At 41.1% G+C, this 18924-nt stretch overlaps 3 protein-coding genes across 5 annotated transcripts in view; 1 reads left to right on the forward strand and 2 right to left on the reverse strand.

Moving 5' to 3' along the window:
* ITGA2 (integrin subunit alpha 2) overlaps positions 1 to 4837 on the forward strand; it is a 101175-nt gene extending 96338 nt beyond the window's left edge. Inside the window, exon 30 of the mRNA XM_034774268.1 lies at positions 657 to 4837. Within this exon, the coding sequence (XP_034630159.1) occupies positions 657 to 746 (90 nt within the window). The 3' untranslated portion in view covers positions 747 to 4837. The remainder of the gene's footprint in view (positions 1 to 656) is intronic.
* A 3766-nt stretch (positions 4838 to 8603) lies between these two features.
* On the reverse strand, positions 8604 to 13665 carry LOC117879113 (molybdopterin synthase catalytic subunit-like). Its single transcript, XM_034774070.1, has 6 exons — positions 13588 to 13665; positions 13354 to 13475; positions 11978 to 12123; positions 10885 to 11038; positions 9500 to 9623; positions 8604 to 8799 (listed from the first exon to the last, which is right to left on the reverse strand). Exons 1-6 carry the CDS (start codon positions 13663 to 13665, stop codon positions 8731 to 8733), a joined length of 693 nt encoding a protein of 230 aa, XP_034629961.1. The 3' UTR covers positions 8604 to 8730.
* Positions 11979 to 16731, reverse strand: LOC117879190 (molybdopterin synthase sulfur carrier subunit-like). 3 transcript variants are annotated; one of them, XR_004646195.1, is made up of 5 exons: positions 16592 to 16730; positions 15816 to 15937; positions 14366 to 14512; positions 14170 to 14271; positions 12068 to 12105 (listed from the first exon to the last, which is right to left on the reverse strand). XR_004646195.1 is itself a non-coding variant. In XM_034774204.1 (4 exons), exons 1-3 carry the CDS (start codon positions 16601 to 16603, stop codon positions 14386 to 14388), a joined length of 261 nt encoding a protein of 86 aa, XP_034630095.1. In that variant the 5' UTR covers positions 16604 to 16731; the 3' UTR covers positions 11979 to 12105; positions 14366 to 14385. The 3 variants fall into 3 exon arrangements, 1 of the variants encoding a protein (XP_034630095.1); XR_004646194.1 differs by lacking the exon at positions 12068 to 12105 and adding an exon at positions 13361 to 13495; XM_034774204.1 differs by lacking the exon at positions 14170 to 14271 and having other exon boundaries at positions 11979 to 12105; positions 16592 to 16731.
* Between the last annotated feature and the right edge of the window lie 2193 nt (positions 16732 to 18924).

Consider the following 18924-nt stretch of genomic DNA (forward strand, 5'->3'; position numbering starts at 1 on the left):
CATTGGTGTTTGAAGGGCTCCGTGGCGCACCAAAGCAACTGCTCCTTGGGGAGCTCTTCTGGATTCTATGCTTCATCATAAAGACACTTGGCTGCACAGCTCTGCTGCTTTGGCACTTGATTGCACCAAGCAGCAGCTTGGGGGGGGGGTTGGTGTGTGTGTGTGTGTGTCTATACCTTGAACCTGAATGCTCGGGGAAGGCGGATGAAGACATGCCTCCTGCTTTTAAGAATTTTCTTCTTCTTTTTTTTTTTTTTTAAGAAACTACTGTGTGAGTCAAGAATCAGATTTAAATTAACAGCTTGCTAATTAGAGTTGGTAGGGAAATGATAGTTTTCTACCACGAAAAAATATTGAAGAAGGTGGGGGGGGGGGAATTCTTTCATAAAAACATTTTTTTGAGGAGGAAGGTTGCCAAAAAAAAAAAAAAACCATTTACAACCTGAACATTTTAGCTAACTTCTGTTTTTTCTCAAAAATTAGTTTTTCATCAAAAAAAATTCAGATGAAAATGTTTCCATCAGCTGAGAAATGTAGTCTCAAATGACTAAATAAATGGCATGTGTAGATCTTCTAATCCTAGTACCTTTCATTACCAGGCAGCACAAAATAGACAATATACATGGCTGACAAACTATTTTCAAAACTTCTTACAGCTTGGCTTCTTCAAGAGAAAATATGAAAAAATGACAAAGGATGTAGAAGATATTGACGAAATTACAGAACTCACAAAGGACAAAGATTGAAGACAACAGTGCTGGGAATACAGAACTAATCCTCTGAGCCACAAACAATGGCTGTGGTCCAATCAGATCTTCAGCTGGAGTGCCTTACAGTTCAATAACTGTTAAACTTGGTTTTTAATGAATGAAAATATTTTACAGATTCTTCTGTATTGTAAGAGTAACTGCAGGTCAGTTTTTTTTCCACAAATGATTTATAGTATATTTTCTTGTATATTTTTTTCCTTGCAAACAAATTAGCCCTTGAACCAGGCAGGTCTGGAGTATGCACCTTGTGGCAGAAATCCCACTTCTGTTCCACAAAGAGCAAAATAGAACAACTTTTTTTAAATTTTGGAACAATATCAGTCCAAGTTAATAGGCTCTTGGTAAAAATGATTTTTTCTACTAACTAAATTATCTAGATGAAATCATTGTATGATGAATATTGATTCAGGACATGGAAAAGAAAAGCTCAGTTTGCGGTTTATTAGCTACATTTTGATTGTCTTGGAGAACTGACCCACATTTCCCATCAAATCTGAGTCTTAACTAATCCATAACGTTACAAGTTGTATATATTATAAAATGGGCAATGCGTCCTGATTTGGGAATGAAGACTCCAGACTATGCCCTAATATAGGCTGTCTGGATGGGTTCACCATACCAAGTACATCACCATATTCCTTTCACTAAGGTGACAACAATTACTTTTTTACAGTGTGTGTCAATTGTAAAGTACTTCTAAATGAGACATGCTCCTGCCTTAGTGCTGCCTTGCATGTTTTGTCTCTTTTAAAGGCAGAAGATCTGAATTTGAAAACTCACTGTGACTTGCTGTCATTACCAGGTGCTACTGTGGCAGTTTTCAAATTCTCAACACTACTCCAACCGATTTAAATTTTACTTCTCTGAACCCTTGTCTTGTGCTGTTCACCATCTAACAAGGGAGAAATAACAGGCCTATATTTATTATTATTAAAAATCACTTACTATACCTTTAAATTTACATGTCATTTTTCTGTAACCCAAAGAGCAAAGCTGAACTGAAAACTTTTATTCATAATCCTTATGGCAGTAACACCACAGACTATTGGCATGAGTATGAAGATGCAAGATTTTGCCTTTGTTCAGTAGCTGACAATAAGGCAGAAGTGAAAGAAAGTGTCTGGTGTATTATAGGGGCACAGGAAAAGCTAAGTAATGTGCAGCTAGTGTGACAAAGAACAGTGGAAGATCTGTTCTATATTGGTGCTTGTACCACTCTCATTGTTGTATTAATTGAGTGCCTTTCAGTGGTGCATTAAGCAGCATGACTACTGTCACATGCTGTTTGTTCTTATATAGCTACAGAACTTTTATAAGTAACTTATATTTTGTACAATTTAAAATACTGTAGTACTTTTGAAAGAAAAGTTTTAAGAGTTAAAAAGGAACGCTTATTCAGGTGGCCTTATGTTACGCTGTTTAATTTACATAACAATTTTCTATTTAAGTGACCTTATGTTATATACCCTTTGCTTTAAAACAAAATCTTTGAATTTTAGGTTTGAAAAACTAAGAATCTCCATGTTAAAGAAAGAGTCCACACCAATCTTGTGGGCTGAGATAATTGAACTTTTAGTTGCCTCGCTCTCGTGACTGGCAGTTAACCTCACAACAAGCACATCATCTGTTGTGATATGCTTTTCTTTACATATTTTGGATTAGAAATAAGGTGGTGTCTGATAGAAGACAATTATCTGAAGGGTGTAAAATTTTCAAAGGGACCTAAATCCCATTTTCAAAAGAGACTTAAGAGTCTAAGTCCTCTTGACATTCAGTTAGACTTTAGGCAAAGATTTTTAAAAGTACCGCTCTTTTACCCTTAGCCTCCTAAGGGCTCAAGTCACTTTCAAAAATTGGACTTAGGCTCCTAAATCACTTACACACTTTTGAAAATTTTTACCGAAAGTCTTCTTAGTCAGTAAACAGTAGCCAGCCAAGCCATCGACTTCCCTGGCTGGCAGAGGTGTCATTTGGAATAACAGCTGAATTATTTTCAGTCTATCGGGTGTTTGTTTTTATTCTAGAAGTTTTTTTATATTTTCATATTCTATTTTTTATGGTGACATGTTGAAAGACAACATGGATCCCAAACTCGATTGTCTGACAGATAAATACACTTGCCACCAGTTGTGTTTGTGGCCAAACTGAGTTTTTAAAAATTAAGTTGTGTTCTAAACAATTCCTTAAAGAACAAACTTCTGACTCGCAATTATAAACCCTGGGTGCAGCGACTAGCACATACGACCTAAGATTGAAGATAAAAATTGGTCTCCTGCCTCAATTCTCTTTTAACAACTTGAAAAAAAAAATTTGCACCCATACTGTACTTGCAAAAGCCTCATACATAATTAATCTTGTGCATTCAAAGCAAGGAGAGGAATTTAACAATGCAGTGGATGGTAAAATCTTTCATTTCTTGTGCCTTTTGGTGGTGCATGTAATGGAACCCAGGCAGGCAGCCAGTTTTTATTGTCAGTCACAAGTTGAATGTGCAGAGGAGTGTATTACATCCAGGGTTTTAGGTGAGTGATTACATTCACTTGCCTTGACTGGGTTTTTCATTGTCCCAGGTGTTAGGATTTTTTACCTAATCTGGAAGAGGTACTGTTCTCAAACTACAAGGAAAGCAGAGCATAAGTAGGGTTTTGCATCTGTCACTTAGCCATTTAATGTTACTAGTTTGGTGGATTTGTTTCTTTTGTGTTTGGTTTGGGGGTTTTGTTGTTTTTTTTTTGGTATGTGTATTTTTTATTACTTAAATAGTTAATTCCATTTTGTAAAGAGTAATTTTATTGCACTTTCGGGTAGGCATAGCCTCAGAAATAATGCTGGAAATGTGATGTATATTTTGTACTGTGTATAACGGTTTGGGGGTTTACGTTTTTAAAACCTTGTAAAGATGTTGTTTTATCTCCGTGTTATTTTGCGGTGCTGGGCTTTGATTCTAATCTTGCTTGCAACAGCAGAAGTCAGGAGTAACTCCAGTGAAATCAAAAGAGTTACATAGTGTAAAACTGGTGCGAGATCCAAATTAGATTGGCTGAGGTTTAGACGATATGAGTAAAGTCCTTTGTAAATCTCAAAAATTAGTTTCATAGGAGAGTGGACACTGCCAATGGGGAATGTGAGATAGAGATTTAATACAAATGATCAGATTGAGGACTCAGAACTAGATTGTAAACTCTTTGGGGCAGAGACCATCTGTTATGTGCTTGTGCATTGATGGGCATAATGAGGCCCTAGAGCCCCTAGGCACTACTATAGTACAAATGATAAATACTAATTTTTTGTTACAAATCTGAATACAGAATAAGTAATAAAAGCAGGGCTTTGAAGAGTGAAAAGCTTTACTAAAAGCCACTATATAAAATGCAGCAACATTTGTCTTTGCTACAGTAGCAGAATCCTAAGGTTATGCTATTGCAAGGTGCTGACAGCCAGGTGTTGAGGATACTAAGAGGCTGTGCCTCCTCAGGCCTTACAGGTTTTAGCCACTGGTGCAGCAACACTGCTAAGCTCAGCTGCACTGGTGTTAGTCACAGTTCACACTGATGCAGCACATCTACACTAGGGGATTGCACCGGTGCAGCTATATCAATGTAGCTAGTTCCCACATGATCTCCCCCTTCTAAAATTACAACTTCACAACTCATTTGCCCTCCCATCTTGGAGCAGTTTGTTGTCTTCCCCCTCCAAGTTGGCAGTGAGTTTTGAGTGATCCTCAGACCCTCCACTCATCTACTTTGTATTACAGCCCAGTTTTGCACTTGAAAGAGCAACGTATGAAAATAAAGGTAAATAAGATCAAACATCACTAAATACTACATATGTTGTTTACTTTTTATCAGGCTAACAATTTCCTCATTTCATTACCTTTTAAACATAATGAATATAAAATGATGTTCTCACTGAGAAATGCAGTTAAGATTTAAAATCTTCTCGGGTGACATTTCTGCCCTCTACTGTATGTATATTTTGCACTTTAGTACAGAATGCCATAGCACCTAATGTACTGGAGTTTGTTTTTGTTTGTTTAATAACAAAAATAAAAGGCAGCACTGTTTGATGTGTACATTCAAATCAAAACTTCTGTCAAATTGCATGTGATGCTCTATATATACACACACACACACCCCTACCTGCTAGTATCAGGCTGACAATCTTTACAAAACTGGGTTCAAAATATTTAAAAAGTACATCAATAAATTTAAAAGTCATTTCTGTAATTTTTTAAATCTACCATTGGCATAAGCAACCCCCTACGATTACTATTATTAAAAGGGTTTAGAATAAAGCCTCAATTTTTTCAGGTTTTTAATATATGCATTTGACAACAATTTGTATGTCATCAGTTTCACTACTATCCTCTGTGGGGGGCTTTCACACAACAAGAGAAATTGAGGGCAGATTCAAAAAGTAGGTAAATATGTATATAACACCACAAAAACTGGTAGGATAGCAACAGGAAAGAGGTAGTACTTTTAACTCTTTAAAATAATTTAAAGTTGGCCGTATCTCTTTAGCCAACTAGAACTGAGCATCTATATTCTACTTCACAACACATATTGAATTCAGGGAAGGTGAATGCCCCTATAACACTACCACCTGCAGCTGTCTCTACTGACATCTACTGGATAGATCTTGATCCACATTCCTGCACCATCCATTACTTTGTAATGATCTCCCAGCATTTAATTGATGGTTAAAAATCAACCTAAACCACTTTTGAAAACATAACAATTAAATACTATGAGGGCCAGAGCAACATTAAAAAGTTGCTCAAATATTAAGCTATAAGCGATCATCCAGTCACAGCACAAGTTACTCTCAAATACTGCAAGTCGAGAAGTGAGAATTATTTTCTCTAAGGGGTTCTGCCATCAAATCCATTCTTTGCTTCCATACTATGATAGTTTCCTGCCTCCACAGGTCAACTGCCCGTGTTCCACAAGTTGTTCTCTGTGCCCTTGCACTTTCCTGTAGAAAAGCCATCTCACCAGCATACTATCACAGGCATACAAAAAAGTATAGGTTAGGTACAATGCCTGGGTTAAAGATTTTTTTTTTCTTGATGACTACAAGGGGTTGTTACATATTGCAACAGGAGATCTGATTATCTTAATGAGCACTAATGGTTGCAGCTACTTACATTGTTCAGGCCCAGAATTTCTCTTGCTGATCTCCTGCAGCAATAAATTGCCCAGGTTTCTAGCACATCTTTATAGCACATCACCCTAATGTCCAATGCTGTTGATTTGTTACATAAAACAGTATTTCCGCTAGTTAATGCTAGTTGTAATGGTTTAGCTGGGTGTACCTTTGTCATATTATAGGATAGAGGCAAAGGCAGGATCAATCAGTTCTTAATGGTCTTCAGAAGTTGTTTGAATGTGTTAAGTATCTTAACATCCTGTCTCTACTATAACTTCCAGTAACTCCCATAACCTTTAAATACATGTGTATAAGCTTTCTTGGAACTTATCCATTTCTATTTTATAATCCAGTTGAAGAACCCCAAATTACACATTTCCAAATTAAGACTTATTGTTCTAAACCAGTGCTTACATTAAGTGATGCTTGTGCCTTGAAGGACAGAAACAAAAACTGATGGTGTGATCTTAGCAGTTTAACACAACATGCCTCCCCTTTCTTATGCCTGGTTACTGGGAGGGAAGTAGTATTCCCCTTGATCTGAAATCTTCTCTCTGCTTATATGATGGGGATATGTGAGTGATTACTCTATTCTCCTTCCATCAGATAAGTTACAGAAGCACCAGTGAAATCCATAGATTCCATAAGATGCCTCTGAACCAGATATGGTATAACTTTGCAATGTCATTTTCTGTTTTAATTCTAGCATATAAGCACTACACTGGTTCTGCCTGGTTCATAGACTACCACTGATACGGCATGTTAGTCCTATACCTCTCTTTGTAAGTAATACCCATTTTTTGCTTGATCCCAGAATTGGGGCCTCTCCCTGGAAACAGATTCAGGTGGAGCCACTACTGCCAAGAATTTGAAACACTGGGTATAATAATTGCACTTAAAAAAAAAACCAAATATTGATCTCCGTAGAAATTATCTTTATTCATGGAGCTAATAGCACTGAACAATCCATACAGCAAAGCCACATCCAAATAGCATAGTTCTTCACTCGCACATTCCAAACAAGGAAAATTCAGTCTATAACTTACTCTCCCCTACCTAAATATAAGAGCCAAAGTGACATAGAAGACACATCAGACACCCATAATAGATGCATACATGCAAAGAGCGGCTTCTCTTCTTCCCAGGGATGTCCCCTGCCATCAGTAGGAAGTACACCAAAAACAGTACAAGAACCCAGTTTAATCACACTTGTGTTCTAAGTTTTGGGTTTTGATTTTGTTTTAAAACTTATTCTGGTTGAAACTAATACCAAAGATTACTGTGACTGAAAGATTAGAGAGAGAACTGTCTTTTTCTGTTTTTGCTTTGTGCAGTTGACAATGCTACTGAGGAAATAGTGAAACAAGTAGGGCCCAAGTGTTGTGTAATGGCCTGTTGTGTAATCTTGGACAAGTCACTACACCCCTGTGCTTCTTTCCCTTCCCACACCTTCTCTGTTCTGTCTATTTAAGATTATAAATTCTCTGGGGCAAAAGCTATCACTAGGTTTCTAAGGGCTGAGCACAATGGGGCTCTGATCTCAGTTGAGACCTCTACAATACAAAACTACACTGCAAATTGATAATATTTGTATATGTGAGTAACCTTACTTATGTGAGTAGCCCCATTAACTAATTAGTTCCTCCTGTTAAATCTACTGAATTTTTTTAATTGACTTTGTTTCAAGACGACAATGTCCTTTTAACAATGAGTGAAGATGAGAAATTTTATTCCTAACTCTAAATATTCTTGCATTTGTAAATTCAAGTCAGAGACTTAACACTTTTAATTTGTAACAACTATTGGCTTTTTTAAACACACAGAATAAGACAGCTGCAAAAGCTGCTTCAAAACTAGTCACCTCTATACATCTATTAAAGTTCAGTTAAGTTTGTGTTTTATTGCTAATGCAAATTAGTTGTCTAAGATCTCACTTCAAATAAAGAGCTTTAAATTTCCTTAATGTGATGGACCTGTACTATCAACTACACAGTAAAAATATTTTTATGAAACAAAGCTTACTGGGAAGTAACCATTAGTAACTCTGGGGATAATTTATATTTTTTCTCTGCTTGTACCAAAAACATTTAATCAAATTAAAAGTGTCAAACTATCTAAAAGCCGGTATGTTGACTTTGCAGTCATATAAAACTAACAAAGGGTATTTTTAAGATTAAAAAAACCACAAACCTGATTGTCATGTTGTGCTCTCTAGTGCTGGCAGTGAACACACAAGGTGCCAGAATAAAGGTATTAAAGCAGCATATAGTATATAAAACTAGATTCCTTTCGATAAGAATTTTTGGGGAAATGGTTTTAAAAAACTGTCTAGCTATTTAAAAAACCACAGCTGGGTGATTTTACAAAACGAAAGTTATTTGTGAACTTAATCTAATTACTGTCTGTATTTCATTCTGTCTTAGACTCAAGTGTTTGTTATAATGCATATGCTGTTACTAGTTAGATTTACTGTAGAGCAGTGGTGGGCAACCTGCGGCCCGTCAGAGTAATCTGCTGGCAGGCCGCAAGACCGTGTTTACATTGACCGTCCGCAGGCATGGCTGCCCACAGCTCCCAGTGGCCATGGTTCGCTGTTCCCGGCCAATGGGAGCTGCGGGAAGCAGAACGGGCTACAGGGACATGCTGGCCACTGTTTCCCGCTTCCCACCTGCGGATGGTCAATGTAAACACTGTCTCGCGGCCTGCCAGCTGATTACCCTGATGGGCCGCAGGTTACCCACCACTGCTGTAAAGTATCTACAACTAAAGGCCGATCTGCATGCACAGTAGAGTGACTTTGGAGGTGGAGTTATTTTTCCACATCTGCCCAAAAGCATTCCTTGTTTTCTTTCCAAGAATATTCCTCCTCATAAATCTCCTGCAAACAAAAACAAAAAATGGGAAGTGCTTCAGGAGTCTGCTACATACAAATACAACCAGTGCACAAAAATTCAACAGCTAATCTGCTATTAGTTATACAGTACAAACAATTTGCATAGTGTTTGGCAGACACACAGAAAAAGAAGACACTGTCTTCAGATGCATACAGTGTCAGGCCCTGATTCTGCAATAATTTCCATGGAGGGACACACCAAGCCTATGCAGATCCCCACTGAAATTAGTAGGGCTCTGTGCAGGGTCCACCTACACAGAGCTCATGAATGAAAGCATAAGCTGCAGCAAACATAGTGCTCATGATGATCAAGTTTTAATGCACTTGCCTTTTACATTATTCTATATTAAACTACTGAGCCTTTATTTTAGAAAGGAGGATATTTAATTTGTTCATAAATCAGAGATGCTAAAAAAATGACTAACACCCAAAATACTGGAAGCTGACAATCAAGGGCCAAGTCCTCAGAACTGAACATTTGGAACCCAGAACCAGTCCTGTCCCAAAGCACTGATCATCCTTTCTCAGACCATAGCCACAGTCACTGACATCCCTCTGCAATATAAATCACAGAAGTGGACAGCTGATGGTTTTAACTGCTTATACAACTATCGGACTCCAGAGACAGAGAGCATGGTGAAGATGAAGGTTGGCACTTTTTGTAAAGTGCAATACTTAAATTCACCTTTTTCCAAATTGGAACAGTTGCTTTCAAAGTGTTGATGCAGTATTGCACAGCCTCCAGAGATGCCACTCGGTGTGGAGAGGAGACTGCTACAATCACACTTGCTTCTGTTACTGGAACTAAACTAGGGAAAGACAGGAATAGGACACTGGACGTAACATTTACAGTGCATTAGCATCTAAAGTCCTCAACGATGGCTGGGCTCCATTCTTCCAAGACACTGTACACAACACAAAGTAAATGAGCATCCTTGTCCCAAACAGCTTACACTCTAAAAAACACAAAACCGATGTTCAAATCCTACGTTTTTTACAAACGTATTTCCTCAATTTTTCTTTTTAAAACAGGTTTATAGGATTAGATAGGAAAATTGTTTTAGACAATACAGCATAGAGCAGAACTTTGCTAACTTGCAAAAATGTTTGTGAAACCCATTGCAAGGGACTGAGTTTTACCAGTGAACAAGTATCAATCAGTAAGGGCCAGTTCTAGCCTCTGTGTACCTGCATAATCACTGACAGGCTGCACATGTGAACCTGGCAGTGCAGTTTGGCCCGCTAATAGCACGGTTCTGCATCCATACTGAGTTTGTAAAGATTTTTAGTTTCAAATTATGAGGATATTTTTCATCTAGTGTAATACATTTTGTAAAAAGAAGTGAAGTCTCACATTACCACTGTTCAGTAATGCTAGGTTATCTTTGCTGAGAGGTGGGGAGGCAGCCATTTGTGATGTGCTCAAATTAGACCCTGATCCCGAATCAGGCTCCACTAGCACCAAAACCTGCATCTACCCACCGATTTCACTGATTCCAGGAGATCCCAGTACAGGATGGACCTGGTAAGATTCATGCGCCATTACTTTCCAATGGATCTGCATTTTAAACCTCAAGAAAAGGGTAATTGTCAAGTCATGGGAAAAACCCTTGATCTCCTAGCCAGCATGACTGGCAATGCCTATTTCAAAGATATTCCAGGGTAGGACTGAATTCTAGACCTTGTATACTCTGGTAAACTTGACTTAACTTCTGTAGTGAAGGGCTTGGATTCTGTGGTACCCCAGGGCAAGAGACTGGAAACACTATGGCAGCTTCAGTTAAATCTTAGTTTTATTTTCACTGTGTTTCAGGCTATGTGCAGCCTCAGGCATCCATCACCGCACTGGTTTGTACGTGGTTCAGGTTTTGAAAGTTTCTTTGGCAACTCAGAGATGGAAACTGATTTTTTAAAATGACCAGGCACTGCAGCACAATTTTGCAGCAAGGGGTGGATTCAGTGGCAGGTTTCGCAGCAGAGAATATGCAGGTTCCTGCCCACACCATATGCAATTACAAGCATACTGACATTTAATTCAGATTTAGTTAGATACATCTTGGTCATACATACCCAAGTCTATGGTGCACTGCTATATGTTTGACTGAAGGCCATTTCTGTCTGACATCTCTACAGATTTTCTTTATTTCAGCTTCTGCCATTGGTGAGTATGCTTCATATTCTAAGTGAATCACCTTTTTCCCTTCAAAGTTATTCCTTGTAGTACCTAAAAATAAATGAATTACTAAAAACAAATAAGTTATTTATTTCTATTGGGAGCTCCAGTCCTGGGTCAGGACCCCATTGTGCTAGAACAAAAATATACTCCCTGCCCCAAAGAGCATACGATCTAAGAATGTCAAACTACATATTTCTTATTCTGAAAAAGGTTCAACCAGCTCACTGCAATGAGCTGGAAGTGATTGTTTTTTAAGTACGTTAGCAATTCTTAACGTATAAAAAGGACAGAATTTAACCCACAGATTTTACATGCTGGAGTTACCAATGTCCAAGATGGCAACATCTTCACTAGCACAGATCTGGCCCTATATGTTTAGAAAGTTGTGCCTGTTGTCACTGCAGTTGCTCATACGACATGAATAATTGTATGGAATTTAGGCACACAATGGTACTCACTTCTGAGCACAAAGGGTTCTGAAAATGTAGGTCCTGATATACTAACCTCAAGGCTAAAATTAAGTCTCATCTCTTCAGATACTATTTTATGAAGAGGTAAGTTGCATATGGGCTATACTGTGACATTTAACCCCAGCCCTACACTGGAGGGTGGTGGAGGGACAGCCCTGGTGGTCAGCACATGGGGTTGACAGAACCATAGTTCTATCTACTCCCCATCTCCTTTTGTGTAAGTTGCTCCGGGGGAGAAACTAGCAGTCCCTGTGCTCCCCAATATAGGGGCTGCAATTCTAGGCTGACCACACCAGCAAGGAGGCTCCTTAGGACCTCATTCCCTATTGCATGAGGGCTGGCCATGATCTTGCTCAAAATGATTAATACATAATTTGCTAAATATTATTGGTTTGTCCCAGAGACTTATTTTTTAAGTAGTCTCAGAAGCATGAGGTTGAACTTATGAGGTGACCCGTGCTCTACTTACTGATGGATATACACATCCAGGGATTTATTTTAGGAGCATTAAACTCACCTATGAACAGGGACACAGCCCCACAGCATGGAGAAATCACCAGCTCTGACACTTCATCTGTAGAGAGTTTTTCATAGTTCAGTTTGATGAAATCTTTGGACTCATCTTTATTTTCATTCATGGCTTCTCTGGAAGGAAACAGAAAGCTACAGAACTCAAAGATTTAATAAGTTACTTTTCTGGTTACATTGGCCATTTGGAAGCTGCTTTTTAAACAGCCGTGAGGCCTGAATTTATCCAGCAAATGTATGGCACCCACTAACATGCCTCAGCTGTAGGGCTCACCAGCAGAAATGAAAAAGTAGGTCAGTCCCCATGCAGAATTAGTTCTTAGCCCCTTTGCTGGGAGAACACTAATTGCACTTCTTGTTGGCAATTTCTGGAGGTACAGGGGCTCAGTTTGTTTTAATATACCAATTCTAGGACCTAGTCTGCAGTGGGATCAGCTAACAGAGACCCTTGTGCTAGCATGTCCTACTGTGTGACTGGTTCTAGTAAGAATGTCAAATTATAAACTGTCTGGAGTTAGAAGAAGGCAGGGAACCTTATTATGATAAAAAAAACTGCTCCAGGGGCAGTTTAAAAGCATTCTTTCAGCCAGGGCTCATTGATAGAGCAGCAACCAGCCAGAAAGGGACACCTCCACTTTCTATGGGAACAAGAGATGTCACTTAATCTGGGAAGCATGAGGAGGAGCTCGTTTAACAGCAGTGAGCTAAATTCTGCTCTCAGTTGCACCAGCATAAATCAGTGGAGTTATCCCGATTTATAGTTCTTGAGACAGTGAGTATTTCATTCACTGAGACTATCTGAAAGGAGAGATCTTCTTTTAGCAAAAGAGAAACAGGATAATTTTATATTTCAAAATTGCTTTAAATCATCTCTCTAGCATCTTAATTTTAAAAAGTCAAAGTGAAAAAAGGTTTCTTTTTATTGTGATATTAGCCAACCATGAGGATTAGCACCTCAACTGAAAGCAAACAACTATAAAAGCACAAAAATATCTTTAAAAAATACAACTTAAAGGACATTATCAAAGGGACTTAGGCACCACTGGTCTTCATAAAACCCCTGCTTAGCTGCTATCAAACTCCACAGGCACTCAACCTAGCACCTAAGTTTTTGCATTGAAAGTTTCCAGGGAGCCTATTTTTCGGCTTCTGAGCATGCACACTATTGTCTCACACTAGGTAGCTGGGCACCTAAGCCCCAGTGTGATGCACAAAGCAATGGAAGATAGGCATTCCTCCTCCTAACTCACTTGTGGGGCCAATCCCATAGTGCTCAGACCATGGCTAACACCACACAAAGTGGGGGTGGGGGTGGGGGGGCTGGACCACCCTCCTAACTTGTGGCCCAGTGATTAGGGTACTCACCTAGGATGTAGGAGTCCCACCGCCTGAGGGAAAAAGGGATTTGAAGAGGAATCTGTCACCTCTCCAGTGAGTGCTGTAGCTACTAGGCTATGGGATAGTCTGACATGGGCCTCCCTTAGTCTCTCCCATTAAAGCTGTTCCACTGTGGATAAATAATGAGTTAGTCGGTGGGCCAGAGAGACAGAGTACAAGAGCATGTGAATGACTCTACAGCCTGGTGATTAGAGCACTCACCCAGGATATAGTGGACACAGGATCCAGTCCTCCCGCTCCAATGATATACGAACACGAAAGACTGAGGGAGACCCACATCAAAAACTTCCCATAGTCTGAGAGGTAGCAGATCCCTGTTCAAATCCCTTCTTCCCTCTCAGGCAAAGGGGCAACTTGAACCCGGGGTCTTCCACATCCCAGGGATGTACCCCGACTGCTGGGCCAAAAGTTGTGAGAGAGATGCTCCTTCACCTTTGGTACCTAACTCTGAAAGAGGGTTCACAGCTGAGAATCCAAAGCAGAAGGAGGCACTCAACTCCTTGAGAGGGGTCGGGCTTAGGACACATCCTTTTCCTTGGCATCTCCTATTGGCTAGTTTATGCCACTCCTTACCTAGTGTGCTGGCTTTTGTGAATCCCACTCTTACGTGCTTAGCTCCTGCCACTCATTGCCCAGGAAGCCTGAGTGCCTAACTCAGGCTTTGTGAATCCCAGTGATTTGTCTAGGCAACCAAGCCCCTGTGTGAATCTAGCCCAAAGTATTTTGAAAGCTTTTTCCAATCTGTTGCAAATATGTTAATCATTTATTCCTGCACCAACTTACACCTCAGTATCAGCATCATGGCTGTCTACTGCAGGGGATGCGTGTTACACCTTCTCAGAGAGTACTAGCAGAAGGGGAAAGTCATCCACAAATCACTAGACCCTAAACAGAGAGGAAAATTAAAAAAAGAATTCCAGCAATGTTTCAATGCACGATCAACCCACATAGGCCATTTACAAAAAGAAGCTATACATACCTAAGCGTGTTTGCCTGGAGTTAGCCCCCGCTGATAGGTGGGATAATGGCAACCTCGTCACCTGACTGCAGGACCAGAAGCTGATCACCAAGAAGCACGTATTCCTGGCGAACAGCGAAAACCACTTGATCCTGAATGGCAGCAAGTCTGAGAAGGATTAGCAGTAGCATAAATACATTTAAGTAAAGTGTTTGCATGAATTCTCATAGTTAAATGTGAAGAATTGACTGGTGCATAGCTCAGGGAAGCTGAAGTAGTAAGATTACGACTTACACATCTGCATTTGTACTATTTTTTTAATCACAACAAACAACAGTATGCCCTTGGACTTGGTGATTATCTTTTCATGGGCATGGGCAAGGGTGAGTGGTGAACCAAACCAATAAAATTTCTAAAGATAGGAATTGAGCTGGTTATTTCAAGCAAAATAAAAAATAAATTATATACAGTGGATAGGAAGATACCATGTGTCCAGTAGAAAAGAGTGGTGAAGCTTTATTTAGAAAAGGTAAAATCAATCATAATAAAGGAATTGTACTTTGCGCTTACAGCGTATAGCACAGACGGGGGAAAATACTATTGCCCAGATGCAAGTAGATGTGCCAACTGGGCAAGTAAGACTGTCAATGTGTTAGTGATCTGGTTAGAAGCCAGCGGTGACTACTGACAGAAAGGTAAGACACAATTTCATTTTCCAGCCAAGTCAGGGTATGTAACATCTTCAAGAGCTTTGCACAATTTGCTACTGTAAAACATAATTTGATTTGCTTTTCATAGGGAGAATAAAACTTGCAAACTACAGGCCACAAAATGATCAAAGTCCATAGGTTTTAGTAATCAATCCAGTATTAGGCGATATGGTAAAATACACTCCAGTTTGATTACAGGCCTGTCTCATCTTACGCGGGGGTTCCGTTTCACGGTTAGCACGTAAAGCGAAAACTGCATATAGTCAAAATTACATTGAGTTGAATGGCGGGCAGAATCATCCCACTACAAGTACAGTATTAAATTTGTTGTTCTTTTTCCTTTTTTTTTTTTTTTTCGCCAACCGCGTAAAGCCTGAAATCGCACATGTTAAATGTGCGTAAGATGCGACAGACCTGTACTTGCTACTGCTACCGCAAAACCCAATTTTGTTTGATTTTAGGCAAGACCCTCTCTAATATTTCATTACAGCCTTTCAGTTGCAAGCTTAGCTGCTGCTACTAATGCCAGCCAGTTTAATGCAAAAATCAGTGAAATATTCACTCTTTTGAACATATTTGTAGAACTACATGCTCACAAATAAGATCCCAAGTAGCAAAATGCAGAACAGATTTTGCTACTTTTATTATACTGAAAAAATGACATACATTTAATTCAACTATATTACATTTGTAACTCCGTTAACAGTTTACAAAACCCCAAACTTGAGGTGCACCAGAGGTATGCTCTAGTCTAAAACTACCTTGGATGCCTTTTAACAATTTCTTCCCACAGCTGTAGAGAGGTTAATTGTTGCGGTACAGAAATAATCTCAGAGCGAACACCTGCCAATTCAGCGCTCCTGGCAAAGTACAGCGCAACAACCTGTTGAAAGACAAATCGCCATTCAGATTACACACCATTCATCTCCTGTCTCCTCAATGGGTATTTATAGCGCAGGAAATGGGCCCCAGACCCATCAACATCATCCAAGGAAGAATGCTGGATTAAGCGTTACGATTTTTTTTAAAAAAATCACATGCGAGTCCGTGGTTCTCCACTTTCGTTTTACTTCTTCGCGTTAATGCCTGATCTCGTTTTAGGCACGATAACCAGGACAGCTCATGACAGTGACTGCAGCCCACGCTCCCCAAGCCCGTACATGATTAATTAGGCCCGGCTGCAACTGCTTACTAAATTGGGGGCCCTTAAGGAGGTGGCCAGTGTTCTTGTGACTCCCGCAACAGAATAAATGGGGAGTGTCGGGGGAGGCCGATTACCAGGTGTCCCGTGGTCACCCGATCCCCCTGCAGCCGCCCGAGCGCCGAGTCCAGCAATCACCAGCACGCCCTGAGCGAAGGGGCTGCCCGGGGCACTGCAGAGCGGCTATTGCCGGCTCTCCCTAGGGGAGCAGGGAGCGAGCCCCGCCGGGCGGAGCGGCACGTTGCCGGCTGACCGCCCTGCCCCGGAGCAGCCCGCTATCCCTGCCCCGTCCCGGTGCCGTGTAAACACCCGCCGGCCCGGCTGCAGGCTACGCACCTCGCAGCTCATTGACGGAGCGTTGCGGGTCGGAACCCGCTTCCCGAAGGGGAACAGGCTGCTGCGCCTGCGCCCGGCCCGAGCAGCTGCGCGGAGCCAGCCGGCTGGCCCTGCCTCCCGGCCCGCCCACTGGGCTGGGGCTCCAGGCTGCTGGGGCCCTTCGCCCTGCTACAGGGCAACGAGACGCCAGCCCGGGGAGACCAAAGGGTCCGGCCCGAGGGCAGGCAAATGCGGCTCCAGGCAGCCCCACAGGGGGGACGGAGCGGGAGCCCCAGCGCTGAGCTTATCCCAAACCGGGGGCGCATTGAGCGGCTCAGCCCCGCCTTGGTCATAACGGGGCTAGAGCGCTAGTGGCCCCGGGGAGCGGTGGATGGACGTGGATCCCCAGGGCCCCAGCTCTGTCGCAGGCCGGGGTCTCGGGCGGTGGGGCGGCTCAGATGCGACATGCCCCAAGGCCAGAGGTGTCCTGGCACTGACAGCTGGGGGGCCTTCGCTAGTACAGGCCGCTGCGGGAGCGTCCTCGGCTCTAGTCTGAGCATGAAATGAGCCAGCAGGTGCCGTTCAATCTCAGCAGTAACAAACAAGCTCTCCCGGACATTCGTTCCAAGTTAATTAGGCTGAAACGTCCTCAGGGCAGCGACCCTGGCTTTGAATTTGTTCTGTGACGTCCAGCACTGTTTTTTGGGCAGTGTATCAATAACCAATTTGCAATCAAGGGATCCAGACACTCATTTTCATGTTATAAACATACAATGCAATTAAAAGGAATGGTAACACCAAATGGTCTCGAAATATCCATAGTGTGTGTCATATTTTAATACAGAGATTGTCTTGTGGGTCACCTGCCTTCCTATTTATAATCATCTAGCATCCTTTCTGATAACTGGTTACATGGAAATTGGTTACATGGAACAGTAACAGTGGGACAATATTTAAAGGAGTGTTAGCTGACTCAGTACAATTAACAGCTGGAAATAAGGAGGAGCATCCAGCATTATATGACAGGTAAATGCTCCGAAGACCAATAACAAATGTTCCATGTAACACAACTTGAGAAACTTTGATGTAATAAACCTCTGGCCAGGTAGGCCTACAGTTGTCACAGTGCTGCTCACCTGCATCTTCACAGCAGCAGAATAGTTTTCAAATCTTCCTCCAAATGCAAAGACCCTATCACTTGAACAAGAGAAGATTTCTGATACCTGATAGTGATATGGGTTTATGATGCTGTAATGATGCTGGTTCTGGCGGGACCCAACTGAGAGTGCCAATTCAGGACTAACTGCTTAAAACAGGGCAGTTACAGCCCAAAGCTGGGGGTTTTCCACCACTAAGGCAAACCAAACCAGCCAGACAAAGAGGACTTTGGTCTAACCACAAGTCACACAAGCAATTCCCTTAGACACTCCAGTTTCCCAGTATCACCACCAGTGCCACTCGTTATGGGGACAAATGGTTATGAAAACCAATACCCCAGTAAAAGAAAAAAGGTTCTCTCGATCCCAAAGAATCAAGCCCCAGACCCAGGTCAATATACAAATCAAATCTTACCCACAAATCACGCTGTTGCCATCCTTTAGAATCTAAAATCTAAAGGTTTATTCATAAAAGGAAAAATATACGGATGAAAGCCAGAATTGGTTAAATGGAATCAATTACATACAGTAATGGCAAAGTTCTTGGTTCAAGCTTGTAGCAGTGATGAAATAAACTGCAGGTTTAAATCAAGTCTCTGGAGTACATCCACAGCTGGGATGGGTCATTCAGTTCTTTGTTCAAAGCTTCAGTTTGTAGCAAAGTCCCTCCAGAGGTAAGAAGCAGGATTGAAGACAAGATGGAGATGAGACATCAGCCTTTTATAGTCTTTTCCAGGTGTAAGAACACCTCTTTGTTCTTACTGTGGAAAATTATAGCAAAATGGAGTCTGGAGTCACATGGGCAAGTTCCTGCATACTTTGCTGAGTTACAAGGCGTATCTGCCTTCTCTCAATGGGTCAGTTGTATAGCTGATGGTCCTTAATGGGCCATCAAGCAGGCTAGGCAGAGCTAACACCAACTTGTCTGGGATGTCCCGCAGAAGCAAGCATAAGTTTGAAATACAGACAGTATAGAGCCAATATTCATAACATCAACTACAAAATTGATACACACATATAGACAGCATAATCATAACCAGTAAACCATAACCTTATCTTAGACACCTCATTTGACCCCCTTTATACAAGATTTGGTGCCACTACAGGACCTTGGTTGCAACCATGTTCTATATGGTCCCAGTTCAAATCAATAATGTGACAGATGCACATTTGACCATTTCTGATTTCATCCAGGTA

This window comes from Trachemys scripta, chromosome 6, assembly GCF_013100865.1.
Source record: "Trachemys scripta elegans isolate TJP31775 chromosome 6, CAS_Tse_1.0, whole genome shotgun sequence".
In the NCBI taxonomy this organism is placed as follows: Eukaryota; Metazoa; Chordata; order Testudines; family Emydidae; genus Trachemys; species Trachemys scripta.

Bases quoted from the DNA above. Each gene is read 5' to 3' on its own strand.
- LOC117879113 (XM_034774070.1), bottom strand. From the start codon at position 13,665: ATGTGGGTCTCCCTCAGTCTTTCGTGTTCGTATATCATTGGAGCGGGA. The intron at 12,124-13,353 runs GTGAGTACCCTA...TGAGTTCTGTAG, and splicing joins GTGGGACTCCTACATCCTAG to CTTTCTGTTTCCTTCCAGAG. The intron at 11,039-11,977 runs GTGAGTTTAATG...ATTTATTTTTAG, and splicing joins GGCTGTGTCCCTGTTCATAG to GTACTACAAGGAATAACTTT.
- LOC117879190 (XM_034774204.1), bottom strand. The intron at 14,513-15,815 runs GTAGTTTTAGAC...AATCCTTCTCAG, and splicing joins ATTGTTAAAAGGCATCCAAG to ACTTGCTGCCATTCAGGATC.